General features: G+C 39.5%; 1 protein-coding gene across 1 annotated transcript; it reads right to left on the reverse strand.

Moving 5' to 3' along the window:
- Window positions 1-1,444: 1,444 nt before the first annotated feature.
- Window positions 1,445-16,441, reverse strand: mtnr1c (melatonin receptor 1C). The gene is given in 3 exon segments (XM_044126680.1): window positions 1,445-2,430; window positions 15,689-15,783; window positions 15,785-16,441. Coding segments are annotated over 3 exon segments (1,014 nt in total). The 5' UTR covers window positions 15,838-16,441; the 3' UTR covers window positions 1,445-1,564.
- Window positions 16,442-17,708: the final 1,267 nt, after the last annotated feature.

A 17,708-nucleotide genomic window follows, 5' to 3' on the forward strand; every position in this document is an offset into this window, starting at 1 on the left:
TTATTTTTTTTAACAAAAAAGCAACTTTCCATTCACGCACAAGGCCTGTTGGAATTTCTTGTTTTCTTTATTTGAAACCATAGCAGAGGTTTCCCAGATATTTTGTGTGCTTTTGCTTGTCTCCTTTTTCAGAATGAAATAGCGATGTGTTGAATTAACAACTCTACATTCGCCACAAAAATTAGCTTGAAACGTTCTCACAAACCAAGGATGACGTATAACTTCATCTTCTCAGCCGCTTTGATAAGGAAGACCTTTTCTCCAAATTGGCACCTAGCCCTCTTTTAATACTCTAAGCCACTTAATCCCAATAAGACCATTAAGTCCTTGGTAATTGACTGAGCATCAAAGCTTAAAAGGTTTCAATTTAAGGGGAAATTGCAAACATTGCGGCTTTTATTAATGCTGCATTTGAGAGACCAAAGAAAGTGTGGCAAGAAAAACAAAACTTTCTTGTAGTGTGCTTCTGACTAAATCTGTCAGTGCAAATAAAGGTAGGGAGTCTTTCTCTTGCTAGATGCACACATGCAGGACTTTGACGGAAAATAAATTCTCAGTGCTGTAATGAAATTAAATAGAAAATATTCAGGAAACTAATTTGCATCCACTCATTTACCAAAACGTTTCAGTGAGTTGTAATTTGTGCATCTTTGTGGTTTTATCTACCTTCACCCAGTTAACCTGCCTGTTCTTCAATGCAGCGTAGCTCAGCAATCGCTGTTAGAGGGGCAGTATTATGTATTTTACGTTGATATTTGGGAGAGCATGTAGAGATGATTCTAAATAGATAAAAAAAATATATTGAAAAATGTAATTATTTAATTTATATGGGATCAAAAGGTAAGCTTATATATTATATAAATTTGTTGCACAATAATTTGCTATCCAAGCACATTAATCGAAAGTTGAGTGGAAGGAAAACTTGTGAAGGAAAAAACTACATGGATTCCCACTGCTTTGAGAGGAAGCAAAGGTCACTGAAAAGAATTTGGGTGTGCAATACAATTGTAGTCAGAGCTTCAAGAACCACCACACATAGATGTATCCAAGATAAGAGTAAGGACTGTCACCGTATTTCATTCGGAAAGCAGTTTCTAGAGTCTTATGGGAAAAAAAAACCAAGAGGCACAGAATCACGATTGACTGAGGTCAAGTGTGAAGTTTCCGCTGTGAGTGATTGGTGATAAACTCAATGCCAAACTGCACAGACTCAGTAATTCCTGTGATCAAATACTGTACACCAGTTGGATATAATTTTAGCTTGACCAACATTTCGGTGTTGCAAATGCTTTTTAACATTAGTCTTATGTAATTTTACGAGTCACAAGACATAATCAAATAAAAACTTAAACCTAGTCAGTGAGTGATGGACCATGAAATAATACATTATTGAGAGGCACTGATATGCTTTGAAACAGAGTACTTTATGTCAAGTTTCCATGGTGGATAGATTTTTGGGGGACATCTGAATCACTCCACACTCAAAAACAAGAAACAAAGATAAACATCCAAAACAGGCACTGAGTGAAACATGGCACCATTACTTGTCCAGTGTAACATCAACTTATACATTTATTTCAGCTATATTATTGTTCGTTATTGCCGGTGAAGGCTTACTCTTTAGGCCCTCGGTGGCACACCTGGATGTTTCCATGAGGAGCAAACGTGGGATGCAAAGGGCAAGGAGGATTGTCTTGTACTCCTTACGGAAGTTTTGGTTTAGTAGTCCATAGATGATGGCATTGAGGCAGCTGTTGAAGTATGCCATGAAGTAACTTGTGACAAAGAGCCACTCAGGTATGTTGGGAGCCACTTTTGCGGGGTTTATAGCTACAGCCAGACCTATAAGGTTCAGTGGAGCCCAGCACACAGCAAACAACACAAACACCATAAACATAGTCAGGAAGTTCCTCACGTCGCTGGGTTTCAGTCTCGTCCTTTGTTCTGGTTTTACCCGGTGTTTCACTTGAATCACCAGAACCCATATCCTCATGTAGCAATAGGACACCACCAGGAGCGGGATCAGAAAGTGGATGACCACCACCGAGATGGTGTAGTACGAGCTGACAGTCTGAGCGAAGGTGCAGGAGTAGACGCGAGGGTCGTACTGCAGAGAGCCGACAAAGAAGTTGGGCACTGTGGCGATGGCAGTGAGCAACCAAGTGAGGCCCAGATAGCAGCAGGTGTTCCTCAGACTATACAGGCGGTCGTAGTGGAGGCTGTGGCAGATGTAGCAGTAACGATTGATGGCTATGGCCGTGATGTTGAATATGGAGCCTATGACGCTTAGGCCCATGATGAAGCCACTGGCCTGACAGTGCAGGTCTCCCATGGTCCAGTCATTGTGGAAGATTGCTGTCAGCACAAGAGGGTATGGGTACAGCGCCACAACCAGGTCCGCTACAGACAAGCTCACCACAAAGATGTTGCCTGGAGACAAAAGGGAGTTAACAAGCAAAGTGTGAGTCATGCTGTTTTACAAAGTTCCAGAAGTCAACATAATTTGGGGGCATTTACTGAAGCATTTTGGCTGTTAATTTTCGAGAATATTATGATTTGACAACAAATAACCTCAATGATTGAAAACGTTTCTAATTCAGTGTCTAGTCTAATATGATAACTGCTGCCTTAAGAATTCCCAGAAAAGTTGGAGCCATCAACAAGTTCTTAAAGTTAAACTTTCGTTTCATCAGTGATATTTGGTCCCTCTTTTGACAGTTACCTGTCTTTAAGCATAGTTCATAAATTTCCAATGGGGTGAAGGTCAGGTTGGGCCCATGATGAAGCCACTGGCCTGACAGTGCAGGTCTCCCATGGTCCAGTCATTGTGGAACATTGCTGTCAGCACAAGAGGGTACGGGTACAGCTATGTACCCGTACCCTCTTAAAGACTATGCTGTCTTTAAGCACAGTTCATGAATTTCCAGTGGGGTGAAGGACAGCGGTGTACTGAAGCGTACTGAAGTAACACCCAATTATGTCAAAGTATCAAAACCCTGAGCCAAACTCTTACCCTCACATGAAAGGAAATTGGTCAGAATATTCAAAACCAGCCCAGGAAGCAGAAAGTTTTTCAGAAACTCAGTGAAGCCTGTTTTACATCGCCATGGACTTAAAGGTGTCTAACAAGAAAGAGACCCCGGTTCCACTGCTCCAATAAAGCGCCTTCAAACTTGACTGATGCAGCTGCCCACATCGTCAAACCAAATGCATTCAGGAGAACCGTTTCAAGGTCACCTGAGACAAGGATGAGCTATTTAGGCAAAAAGGATGAGAAGAATGTTTGTAGTAGTCAAGTTAAGGTTTTCGAACCTAAAAACACTGTTCCATGATGTTTACATCATGTTGACTCTGTTAAGCTACCAGGGACCCTGGTGCCTTTCAATAAGTGGATGAAATAAAATAGAGGAAGGTCTACTTCAAATTCTCCGACATCACTTGGTTAAAACTAGAACAAAAACAAGGGAATATAAAAAATATGACTCAGTAGTAGTTTTGAAGTGGACAGATCAGAACAATATTGAGTTTCTGGAATGACTGACCTCTCCTGAAAACATGTCAAAAACAAAATAAATTACCCCTTCATATTTTGAAATATCCTGACAGGGTTGCCTCTGAGGGTTGTTGGTGGACAGAAAAAGCTTCTGGTTGAGGCGCAACTTGCTTACATTTAATCAAGATCAGAATGGGTACGCTTTTGCAAAGGTGTGGATTAAAGAAGAACTGACAGCAAGTGCAAAATGACTCTAGTTCTTGTTTTTGAAGATCACTGAAAAATGTGAATAAATCACACATTGTTCAAGTTTAAAAGGACTTCACATGCATTGCAAGGCAACAGCTCTACCAACTGCACCACTGTGCTCCTTTTAGAAGCAGGTAACATAAAATACATTATTTATTTGATTTTTAAGAGTGGTTTTTGTATTGTATTTTCTGGTATGTTTAAGGCATTACTCATCGAACCCTGTCTCCATGTCTACATGCACTGTCTACGGCAGCAGTAACGCAATAAAGAGATTTAACCAACTTAGAGCGGAGGACCGATATGAAGCAGCGCCTGACTTAAGAAAGCAGTGCATAACAAACCGTTAGAGAAAAGCAGAACATAACTGTCTTATTAGAGTCTGATAATGGTTTTTCATCTTGATTTCTCATTATCATTCGTGAACCTTGGCTGCATGAGTTTCAACACAAAACAACAACTACAACGGACTGAAATAATTTCTTTTTACTGTCCATGTCCATGTAAATGGATTAAAGTCTTCTCTGTCACAAGCTCTTTCTATTTTGTACATCTTGCTTAATCTTGCTTTGTCATCATGGTCAGTACTGACTTTTTCTTTTCTTTTCAGTCATCTACTGGTCTGTTCTTTCAGTACCATCTAAAAAATTCAGTACCCTTTAAATGACAAAGACTGATATTTGTCTTCTGTCTGACTTTGGTGGTCCTCTCAATTTTTCCTTATGAAAGAGCAATCTGACTCTGCTGCCGGGAACATTGTGAGCTTCAGTGAAGGTCAGAGTATCCATGTGTCTGGGCATGTCGCAATGTGTGAATGTGTGAGAATATCTTTTTTTTTTTCAATGTCCTTAATGAGTTCTGTAAGACATTTCATCAGTAGTTGCCTTAAAAATAAGTCTGGAGTTCTACTAAAATCAGAGGTTAATATGATACAAAAAAATGCAATGTGTTAGCTGTTGCTAAAGGATCGTTGTATTCCTATGCTGCTATCACACACTTAATCTTATAGTCCAACACAAAGTAGTGCATGATGGTGAACCCTAAACCTAACCCTATATATAAACATTTCAGATATAACAATCTGAACCCTAAGCTGTATATTCATTAATGTCAGAATTACCTTTTGCTGGAATTACAACTTGATTTCTTATGGAGGAATGAGGTGTCTCTGCCAGCTTTTCACATTTAGAAATTGATTTTTTTATTTATTTATTTTTTTCAATTTCTCTTTACAAAATAACTCAACTTCTGTCAGATTGAATGGAGAGAGTATGTGAAAATCCATTTTCAGATCTTGCCACAGATTGTCAGCTGGATTTAAGTTTGGACTTTGCTGGGTCGTTCTAACACATGAAGTACTCTGACCATTATGTTGTATTTCTGGCTTTGTTGTTTATGGACATTGACGTGCTGAAAGATAAACTTCCCAAGACTGCACAAGCTGTAACAGATTATTTTTGCAGGAATTCGCCCAGCCCAAAGCAAAACATTCCCAGAGCTTGATACTCCCACCACCAGGTTTCAAATGTCAAATTGTATATCAAATTAGATATATATATATATATATATATATATATATATATATATATATATATATATATATATATATATATATATATATATATATATATATATATATATATATATATATATATATATATATATATATATATATATATATAAAGTTAAATACTTCCATATTTTTCAGGACTGGGTTTTTGTCAATCAATTCTTAACTTCCAGTCTCTCTTTGTGTCTCTCCTGAAACCACATTTTAGTGGAAATCTGATTTTTAAATCCTCTACAAGTATGGTAATTTTCAGATGGAAACAAAAGACAAGCGCACTGAAGGTTGTCTTAAGATATCTCATTCATTCAACCTCCATTAAATATATATATATATTTTTAAATGTTGGATCTTGGAAGCACAAATTATTTCCTCTCCAAACTTTTCAGTTTATTTTTCTCTCCTGTTATCTAGCGCTGGTGGATGGATAACGTGGTTATGAGGTTTGTGCACTGAATGTGGCACCAGCTCAAAAATCAATTCAAAGCCATTCTGCTCCATGTAGCAATGGCCTTATGCTAAGCTGACCAAAGCGCAGGTGGAGTGCAACCCACACCCTTGTGTTGATCTTACTCACATTTCTTGTACCTCAGCAAAACTAAGGCTGAAATCCCTGATTGCCCTGCTGCAGTGTCTGCATGAGGTATTGCTACTGAGTTTGTGATTTGTTGTAAATATTTTAGTGCTTAGGTAGGAGAAATTCTAGCTTTTTTGTCAAATTTGGAACATCTTCAAAAAACCCCCAAAAAAACAAATTCTTACTTTTATAGAAAGAAATTATGTTTCTCATGTAATGTGAATTGTTTATGAATCAGTACTTATTACCAGTGACTCTAACTTACTATATCATCTAAAAATAAGCAATTATGTCCTACAACAAAAAGCATTTTTCACATTCGGCTTTTCTTTGTATTTTTAATTTAATTTGTTGTATGAATCATACTACAATTTGTACAACAAAACATTGTACAACAGATTGTACAACAAATGATTGAGCGTGTGTGTCTACATTTCTAAATAAAGGTGAAATACAAAATTAAATATATGATTATATGTCATGCTTTTCAGATCTACAAAGAGGTAATGAAAAAATGAATTTACTTCCGTTTCAAAATCAGGCGCCATTTTATATCGGCTCATCACATTAAATCCCAGAAGAATAGATTTAACCCTGACAAAATCTGGCCTGCGTTAAGGGACGGATATATTTTTAGAAATCAATGTACATCAAAATGAGTTGAACACGTATAACTGTACTCATGACTTTGCGAACTATGTAAAAATGGTATTTATATTTGAATGTCAGCCCCTTCAGACTTGAAAAGGTGTTCCACTTTCTGAAGGCAAAGACATTTTATATGCATAACACATTTTCAGCAACAGGGCAATTCAAAGTACTTTCCATAATCAGAAGGCAGATAAAACAACAAACAGGCAAAAATTGTCTTCCCTTCTTCGCCACTTTGCATTGGTAATGTAAGGGGAAATGACAGATTGAAAAACACATAACGCTTTATGACGTTCCAGATGTTATTGATCAAAGGCTGCGCCAAACAAATGGGTTTTTAGCCTTGATTTAAGGAAACTCACTTTTTCAACATTTTTGCAGTTCTCTGGAAGTTTGTTCCTGATTAGAGGATAATAAAAACTTAATGTGAGGCTTAAAACTGATTTGTTTTAAGCCTTTGCTCAATGAGTTTGGAGTTGCTTAGTAACAATGCAATGTAGACCTGCGTATCATCTGCGTAGTTATGACAACTAATTGTACAGTTTGTTCTTATCTGATCTAGCGGAAGCATGTAGATATTAAATAGGGACGCTCAGGTGGAACCAAGGGGATCCCCACATGTGCCTTTTGTCTGTGAGACAAAGTCACATGTGGGGATCAGCATCAGACAAATTGGTACAAAGACGTCCCTGTTCATTATTTAAGACAAAATCCAGCCAAGTACTTTACCAGGGTCGGACCCAGCTCTACAGTCAGATGATAATTTCATCTTTCTCAGTTATTTGTTAACATTGTCTTTGTGGTGTGAGCAGATGTTATTTTCTTCACCCTTTCTCAGACCAACAGGAAGAAACTCAGCATGATATCGTCTCGTTCTGTTTTTTGGTAAAAAATTTGCGTCGGTGTTTCGTCGTGTGAAAAACCTCAAATCTCTCATGGTTTTCTGCCAGCCATGTTCGCTTCCCCACATAAAACTCACAGGAATTTCAGTAAAACCGATTACGAGAAAATCAAAAGGCAGCCTTTTTTGAAAGAAGCATCACAATAAAACACTCTGTTAGTTTCACAGCAGCTGGATGACACACTCAACTAAAACAGCATCAGAAGAACTGGGGCTGCTATGACACTGGATCTTGTCACAAGACACGAATAATTAAAAACGACGCTTAATACTGTTATACCGCCGCTGGAGTGGGGGGAGGAAAATCAAACCATAAACACTGTGTCAGATGAGAAGATTGATAGCTTAAACATAAACTAGTACGACAAGCCGGGTCTGCTTTTAAAAACAAATCACTGTCTGGTATGCTGTGAATGGATGCTGGCTGATAAAGACTGCATTCTGTAAAGCTGCTGTTCATGAAAGGTGAAACTCACCCCGAAGTAAAACACGTTGCCCATGCAAATAAATGATTTACTGCAGTAGAACAATGTCTCACAATCCACACGGGACAAGAAACAATACGAAAAGTGAATGAAGATTTAATTAGATAGTGCTTGTCATAGTCATTACCCAGAATTGACTTTCCCATGCAGCGTTACATGGATAAAACTACGCTATCTGTAAATAATGTATGCAGAGTTATAATTGAGTTTGTGAAGTTGGAGAGACTACATGCAGGTTGGGTCATTCATACAGCTGGGACAGCAGCACTCACTGACAGATATAATTTTATGTCGATTTAAAACACATGTCAAGTATTTGTCCATAGAATCCAGAGCTTGTTACACAACCTGCACCCCAGGCACCACTGGACTAATTAAAACGTACCTTCCTCAACTGGATTAATTAAAGAAAAACAGCAATTGAGCGGTGTTATAATCCTACATTTCCAGAAGGACTTTTTTTCCCCTCTTCATCATATAGAAAAAAATAATGTAGATGTTTATCGTGCTATTGTTTTTATTTTTTTTCTGGCAACTCGATCCGTCAGGGACTACAAATTTTCAGCCCCCTAAAAGCCATCTCTAAAGTCTACTGAGATAAAAATAAAAGCATTTGTTCCTCGTCCTCGATTTAGCTCAGTGGGCAAATCTGTCAGATTGCATTTGTGATGCTGGCAGCACTCGCCGTGTGCATTTGTCACTGTGCAGAGGTTTGATTCCTTGCTGACATCATGTGACCCAATGCTATCATGCTCGCCTGCTGCACAGGGCATGCTCCAGCTTTGCAGGTCTCTGCGGCTGAACCGCTCTCCAGCACTTATCGTCTGGAGGGTGAGGTAAGTGCTAAAACACCGCTGAGAGGATCGCTGCGCAGAGGCCAGATGACTGACTTTGTTTTTTCTGTCATTCATTATGAAAAACATTGGACACACCATTACCTCCCAGTGTGGTGTAATTAGCCAAGTTGGCCGGAATGATGCTCATCACGCCCAGAGCTGCAGCACTCAGGCAAACTGTTGTTTTAGTGCAAAACAGGCGACTGACAAACTTGTTCTCACACCTGCATACAAGGAGAGAGCCGTGCCCACCGGCCTCTTCTGGAGCTATAATTATCGAGTGTGAGTGAGTCGGACGCGGCTCGGCACGAATGCTGATTTGGTACAGTCCGGCAGGGACAGCTGACAAGGAGCCTTTAACTTCTCTGACACCGCTCTGTAATTATTTGATTTTACAGCGGCCTGCACTCGCACAAAAAAACTGTCCGCCAAGTGAAACGTGCCATCATATCAACTGACTCTTGCTTTTAGAGTCTCCTGGAAGCTGAGGGGGTCGCCTAGCCAATTTCCCCAGTGAGCGCTCCTTGTTTGGTGAAAAAATGAAAACAATAGTTCTTTCTCGATCGTCTCAGTATTTGTGAAAGCAAAGGGCTCTGCAAAAGTGCTGCTGCCCTTATGCTAGATCCACAAACTTCTATGAATCTCATTTGGATTTTGTTTTTGTTTGTTTTGTTTTGTTTTGACAGACCAACAAAAAGCATTAAACAATTTTCAAGATAGAAGAACATCAAAATCTGAAAAGTGTGGTGAATATTTATTTTCAGCCCGTTGTACTGTGATACCCCAAGATGAAATCCAGTGCAATCACTTTCAAATCTCCTCAAATTCTCCTAAATAATACACATAGAGCCTCCCCAAGTGAAGGAATGCAGCAAATATGTGGACAAAGTTACTCTGGTCAGATAACACCATAATTGTTTTAAGATTGCACAGTTGATTAGACAATTGCTGTCCATTGCAGCTCAACTGACCTTGAATCATTATGCAATACTTCAGTCTTTAAGTGTTTGAAGCTGATGGAGACAAACGAAAAGACTTGCAGGTAAATTGAGAATTTGTTTTGACCCAGGAAGGCAAAGAAAACCGGATGCCACACTTTTCAGATTTTACTTTAAATCAAAACTATGTATAATTTCTATTCACTTAATAGAAATGAGATGAGTTGTGTCATGAAATACAAATAAAACAGACTTAAGTTTGTGGAAGTATAACAGAACAGCATGTAAAAAAAAAAAAAGACATTTTCTGCAGCGTAAGGTTTTTGATCATTCGAATAGTCAAGCAAATCAGATTCAACTTTTTCTCAAGTTTGATTCATTCATATTACAAAGGAAACAACAGGAGAACACTGGAGATAACTCCTAAAAAGACCAAAGATGCAGAAGAGTGTGACGAACAGAAAGGCTGCCAGCCAAGTAGCTTTTCATTCTCCTCCTTCCTACGGCTGTGTGCACACGTGCACCCGGGACCCACCATCCGCGTCCCGTCACTCTGACCGCTCGCGCTGGAAACGTGACGCGCCGTACTGTGCTTTGATTCACTCGGCTATATTTAAACACCTCTGAAGGAAAGATGAATTCACAGAAAGGAAGAGAAAAAAAAAAACAGGAATGGGGGTTGGGGGGGGAACGTGTGGGAGTGGTGGCATTGCTTGAATCTTTCTGTCAGCAGTGCGTGGCTTAATCTCAGATTAGATTACATTTTCTTCACTCAAATTATGATAAATAGGCGAGAACAACCTTTCAGCAAGGACATCAGAGCTGATGAGACGCTGGTGACTGCACTGAGTTATGTTAGGGGGGCCCGGGGATTTGGACAAGTTTAAGATTAAGCTGACTTGAGTTGCCTTGAAGTGATGTAGCCTGCGACGAGTCCGGCCAGCGAAAATCACTGTCATCAGAGGAGTCCATTGACCGAACCCAAAACCAAAGACTCAGAACATCAATAGGTTTATTGAGCACATCACAAAATGTGCTACAATTTAAACGAGCAAGCTCTTCCAGGAGATAGAGATCCAGATTTAGCCGGATAATCCCAACGTACGACAAAATGCCTGCCATGATTTTGTTGTCGGGAAGAAGAAGACATGCTAAACGTAATGTACAGAGTGATATTCCCCATGGATCTGTGCTGTCAATTTAAATTGCCTTCTGGTCTGACTCAGTAAGTCCACTGACTCAATTAACCCTCCCTCTGGATTTTTTTCCTGTTTTTAGGAGGGTTTTTTTGGGGTTTTTTTCAACAGGGTGGAGTAAGGAGCTCATGACTCTGGAGAGATGCAGGGATGTAATGCATGATTTCACAAAATTCAACTTCATCCCCAAACCTTACATGCCCCATGACCCACCGCTCTCAACACGGTGGCACAAACCAAACACACACACACACACGCACACGCACACACACACACACACACACACACACACACACACAGACATATTCAGGCACTGGCTCTTGCTTTGAATTTTCTCTTTCCATCTGCTCCTTTCCTCCTTCTCTCTCTCTCCTGCATTTTGTGAGTGTATTTTTAGTAAGGCTAACCCCATTGGGAAACTCTAGAATTAACATTCCATTGGCAGTCCTACAGCTACTTATATCTATCTATATATAGACAGACAGACAGACAGATAGACAGATAGATAGATAGATAGATAGATAGATAGATAGATAGATAGATAGATAGATAGATAGATAGATAGATAGATAGATAGATAGATAGATAGATAGATACCAATCTTTGCTTGTGCACAGATACAGTTTCCATTGGCATGCACCAGCGGCTGTACAGAATGCATATGTGCACATGTCCGTGTTTGTTGTGGTGGAAGACAGGGGGATGCAGCATGTAGAGTGAAGCCAAGCGGAACGGTCCTGCTGCTGCTGCTGCTGCTGTTGCTGCTGCTGCTGCTGCTGCTGCCGTTGTGTGCCGAGATGCAAAAAACCAGCTGCCTTAGAAAAGCGTATTACAGAGAGAAAGAAAGGAACGATAACGTGTTCAAGCCACAAAAAAAAAAGTTTGAATGTTGCTTTCACCTATTGTCAGTCATGATTTCAATCCTTTAAGCAGAGAACGACCGCCCCCGTGTCTCCTAATGGGCCCCCACAAAGCAACCATCCATCACAGAGATGGGGTTTTCATGGTGGACAGCTGTTTGGAGCTATTCAGCTGCATCCGTTTGAAAGCTCCGTTCAATTAAACTTTCATACGACGGGGAGCCAAACACGGCTATAAATAGCTTGATAAGAACAGAGCAGAGATTGTTTACAGCTGTAACCATTTCAGACACTCAACGACCATGAACAGCATCTAAAGGCTCCGCTGGAGTTTCAGGTTAGCACTCTTTCACACTGACAGATCGCCTCTACGCTCTGACCAATTAGAGCCGGGAGGGCAGTGAGGTCTGCAATCACTGCAGTGTCCACAGTCAAACAGCGTGAGGTCATTCACTCCTGCCCCGTTGTCTGAGCCCGGCCAGCTACGCCATTAACGCAAAACAGAAACATTAAATTATTCTAACACAGATCCATAAAAAATACATAGTTTCCTGACTTCATCTCTGGTCAGTTTGAAGTTTGTTTGTTATTTTTAGGTCTGGTTTTGGAAGTAGTCGCAGCACCATCACTGCCACTAATGCTGTAAAATTCATCTCATTGGAGTCTTGGACAGAAAACTCAAAATTGCATTGTGGCACTTTTAGAAATCTTTCAATAATCACTCTATCCTGGGCTTTACAAATGTTCTCTGGGCTAAACGTGGGAATTGCAGCTTTTGTGAAGGCTCTGAAATGACATGTGAAAATGATTTAACAGGCAGGAGCAGAAGAACAAAATCCAGACTTTCTAGAAATAGCTGAACGTTTGCCCCAAGGCTCCGTTTTGGCTTTGTTTTTGTTTTTTTGTTGTTTTTTTGTTCGCTTTTTAAAATTACTTATATTAAGGCATTCAAGCCATACTGAGTTTTATATAATCTTTTATATACGTCTGCTTTCAATGCAGCACAGGCAAGAGTACTTCAGACTACATTTCAAACAAAATGAAAAGTTAATCAGTCGATCAAAGCCTTGCTGGTAAGACTTTGACAATCCAGGATTTTTTTTCTCTTGCCTGATAGTCTATTTATTTAAAGTGTGTTTTCCTACAAGTACTTGAACGTGGGTTGAAGAGCTTCTGCGAATCTGCTTAGGAGATTTAAAATGAAACTTGATTTGTACTTCAGGATGAAATCTAGCCCTTCATTGCAAACAAACATTTGTTGAAATCGCCCGTCTGTTCATTATCGATTATGGTGAGATGCTGTACATGCAAGCAGCTTTTGATTTCAGAAGGTGAATGTCTTGACACAGCTTTGCTTTCTCTATGACTGAGTTGGTTGGGCATCTTTCCTCCTCCGTATACAACAGAGTTGATATGGTTTTTATTTTTATTCATAAGGCTCTGCTGGCAAAACGTCCAGTTTTACCTAAGGAACTTAAATTTTTGTCTGCTCCAAATTGTTGCTTTGAAATGTTCCCAGGGCTTTGACAGATTTCAGCAAAGCAGTAAATTTGCTACTACACACAGTGGTCTTCAAACGATCAGCAAGAAGCTGTTGAACTCTTAATACCCCCCATCCGTTCAGAGAATCTTAAAAAAATGCAGAGAGGAAGGAATGTCATTGTTCTTCATGAAAGGCCGCTGCGGTTCGATCGCACTTTGTCTTTGTTTTTCTTTGCTTGTTTTGATTATTATGTGTTATTTATTTCCTTCCCATAATTCTGTGTGGCTGTAATCTTGGTCAGGAATATACAAATATACAGCCATTTTTTTTTTTTTTTCAGTGCCGACACTTTTGCTAAACTTCATGACAGACAGACAGGATCCCTGGAGAACAGGTCACGTCACCCAAACCAAAAACAGCCACTAACTCGGACTGCAATCACAGGTTCACAGCGGAATGCACTTTACTCCAGTTGTTTTCCAATTGATAAAGATTAACTTATATTTGTCTTACTTGATTGGTGTGTTTTCTTTTCTTTTCAATTTCGAAGAGTTAAAGAATTGTGGGCCTCTGTTCCACATCTTACTTACCCACATTTTGATAAAGAAAGTTTATTTTTGCCACATGTGTTCATGCTATAGGGAGACTTGACATATTTTTCTTGCACTGGGTTTTCACCAAAAACACAAAAAGCTATTTTTGGTTTATTTTTGGTGCTTCCCTCGCTGTGGATAAACCACGTGTTTTACAGGGGAGAATGACAAACGACAACACATATGATTGTCAACCCCAGATGACTTCTGGTCTGACGATTCAGCCACAAAGCAAGACAAAACTGAATCCTTGACTCCCTCAGGAAGTGGCAATAAAATCTATACAGACCAAATAAACCTCAGACTGACTTTACAAGAAAAGAGTCGCAGAAAATCAGCCCGAATGTCGCAACGCTCTGTCTGCACGCTAGTTTACATCCTAGTGGGAGTTGTAGCTTTCCAAAATGACGCGCACTGGGACGTAGAATGATTGGGATGGTCACCAAAACAATGTAAATAATATGATGAGGCCTTCAGAGCTCACAGTGACATTATATCAGCAAATGAGATTATAGGCTCAGGATGGGAGCTCTACAGTACCTCCAGCAAAGTTTAGAAAAGCATTTAAATCTGTCCTGGAGCAACAGAACAGATCACCAAAGTAAAAAAATAACAAATTGCTTTCAACCCATTATGGTTAAACACTGCAAAAGTGTGAATGTCTTGTTCAACATTGATGGGAAATGAGTGTTAACATTTACATAAAGAAAGGGGGGGTGGGGGTTTGTACTTTATGATGGTATATAAATATATATATATATATATATATATATATATATATATAAAGAGTCAAAGATTTTCAGATGTCACCTGTCTTTTTTTAGCTCATAAAATAATGAAGAAAAGATAAAAGCAAAGAAATAAATTCTAGGTTGGTTTTTTTTTCTACCAACAAAATGTAACAAAAATAAACAAACATTACAAGCAATATAAGACATGACATCTTTCGGTCCTGCATAAATATTCTAATTCCTAAAAGATCCCTGAGTATACAACTTAGGTTCAAAAGTGCAGATTTTAGGAAGCTACAGTTCCTTCCGATTGCTAAGAAGATTCCCCTGTGTTTATTGTCTGTGTTCATGAAGATCAAACAAGAGATTGTGAATTTTAAAAAAAGTAAATAACAAGGAAAGATACAGAGCTGTTGTTTTGCTACATAAATGAGGACCTTTATGCTGCCTAACACACGAGACATCATCTATTCCACTGGAGATATTTTTAACTGTATTGCAAGAAAGGGTGGAAGAAAACAAACAAAAACAAAAAATTGGACAAGTCCAGTCAGAGCATCACAAATGTAGAAGGACTGTGGAGTGGGGAAAAATATGATATAGATTTAAAACATGTTCAGAGAGGCAACGGGAGCTACAGTCAGAGTGACAGTGCCTCTCACCTTGGCTGCTCATGGGACACTTCAGGTCATGATATAAGGAGGGGTGTGATTTATCTGGACCGGAGAAGCCAAGGGTACAGCAGCCAGGCAGCCAGAGGGAGTAGAGTGTTATAATAGACTGATATGAAGGCTGGCATGCAAGGCTGCAGAAAGTGCAGACACTGAGACTGGAGGCGGATTGTTAAGCAAGGGGGTCAGAGGAAACGTGTTGGTTTGCATCACTTTAGTCATGAACGAAACAAGGAGAACAGGTCGAACCACGCCAAAACATTTTTTTTTTAATATTATTATTTATCACTCCTATAAATAAAGTTGAGCACAAATAACGTAAAAATAAATCGACTCCCTCAAATGAAATGGTATATTTCTGTCCCGTCGTAAATTTACAGATTTATTCCACCGTATAAATCTCCATCATTTATTGACCCCACCGCACAACATTCCTTCTCACGCCTTTGCGCCTCACCTGCATTCCTGAGCTTCTTGTTCCTGTACACGGAGAGGATGACCAGCACGTTTCCAAGGATGTCCACCACGATGGTGAAGATCAGCACGCTGGCGTTCCTCATTCCGCGGGCAGTCCGAGGCGTTCGCATCCCTCACCTCCACATCCATCTCCCCTCAGGATGCAGCGCCCATGATGGGCAGCGCTTCTCCAATGTTCAAGGTAAAAAAAATAAATATCAAAAAATAAAATAAAAGAGAGAGAAAAGATCTAAATTTCTTGGCGGGAAAGGCTATTCAACTTTATTGGACAGGAAGACGCGCTCCTCCATCATTAAAGTCCTGGGATGTCCCGCGAGCCATGGCACGAGCATTTGGACACTAACGCGCTTTACGCGCAGCGAGGAAGTAAAGCGTGGGAGTTGCAAGGTGCTGGAGTTGCTGAAGGCTCTGATTTCACGGCGCTCCTCATCAGTCACCGTCGCTGCTGCCCCGCGTTGCCCCATACTGAGAAGAGAGCGCGACCGGTGGGACATGTGAGCGCTCCTCTGTGCGTAATGGAATGGAGCATGAGCTCTGTGCTGCTTGATATTTTTAGTAAACACTCTTAAAATCCTTTGTAGTTGTTTCTTGCTCAGTAAGACTAAATTTCAAGTCTCCGTAGGACTTGAAATTACAAGCTTCCCAATAAAAACCACACTGTGCGTCCCGAACCTCTCCATTTGCCACTCTCATTCAGGGATCCGAACGGACGTGAAGCTTCCGGATCCGTGCGAGGAAGACATTACTCATTTCAAATGAGCGCTTTATGGTTTTTACTACTAACGACCTGCATAAGTCAGAAACTCTTATTCATTAAATATTGTGTCATGTGCTTGGAAATGGCGCCTTCGTGCGTCCAGCAGAGACTCTTACAGCAGTGGCGGCTGGGGAAAAAAAAATAATAATAATAAAATAAATCAAATTTGATAGGGCTGATGTCTACAGATTTCCCTTCTAGTCCAGAATAAGAATTCAAATGAATGGTAGGAAAATGTCAACAATTTCACAATAACAGAATATTCTTCATATAGCAGGATAGCATAAAGCATAGCTAAAAAAATAATGTTACGTAACTTGCAAAATATAAAGAATTTAATTATTAAATTAATATCAACAGCTAACCCTGAATCAGACTCAAAACTGGGAAAAACACCAAACTAATTGTATGATCGCCAGGAAGCTTAAGTTTGGACAAACAACAGGATCGGAGAACTTTCTACCCAAATAAATAAAAGACTTTGAAAGGGCGACGTAATAGCATAAAATTCACCCTGAAATCAGAAGGACTTATTCAGATTTTGCTGAATCCACATCACCAAGCAACCTTTCTGGCTTTATCTGACAAACAGGCACTCGGTAAAATAAAACAGAGATAAAAGTTCATGGAAACACAGGGCTTCAGCTCTCCCTTGTACAATAACACATCCGAATGACCATCTGACCCAGCAATCATCATGGTATTAATCAAACATTAGCATTACAATCGCAATAAAAAAATTATCTTTGCATTTAACCAGAGCAGCATTAGCATCAAAACACAGCAAAGTCAATACCTGAAAGAACAAAAGATGATTAACAATACCCCTTCTTGAATATTATTCAAAAATTTTATAACTTTAGCTTTATGTATATATATATCTCCAAAATATGCTAAGAAAAAGTAAGATTTTACTGCCTTTTCTTATTTTAATTCTAAAGTTAGGGTTGCTCAGTATCATCTGTCAATAAAAGCCACTGAAATGACTTTTAGAGCGTGCCTCCGGTTGTTGATGACCTGAGAAAGATTAATGTTGGGGTCAAAAATAGTCCAGTTTCGGACGCCTAAGGGGCTCTTCTTGGTGATCCTGTGATAAAAAGGGTGTTTGTTATTCCCCACAATACAGCAGCGCAGGAAAGAAATGTTATTTCACCATGAGGTACAACATAAACCTTAATATAGAAAATGTTATAAAACACGAATAATTAATAAAAAGAAATTCCATACTCCTCCAAGTGAGAGC

This window comes from Gambusia affinis, linkage group LG09 (genome assembly GCF_019740435.1).
Source record: "Gambusia affinis linkage group LG09, SWU_Gaff_1.0, whole genome shotgun sequence".
NCBI classification, from domain to species: Eukaryota; Metazoa; Chordata; class Actinopteri; order Cyprinodontiformes; family Poeciliidae; genus Gambusia; species Gambusia affinis.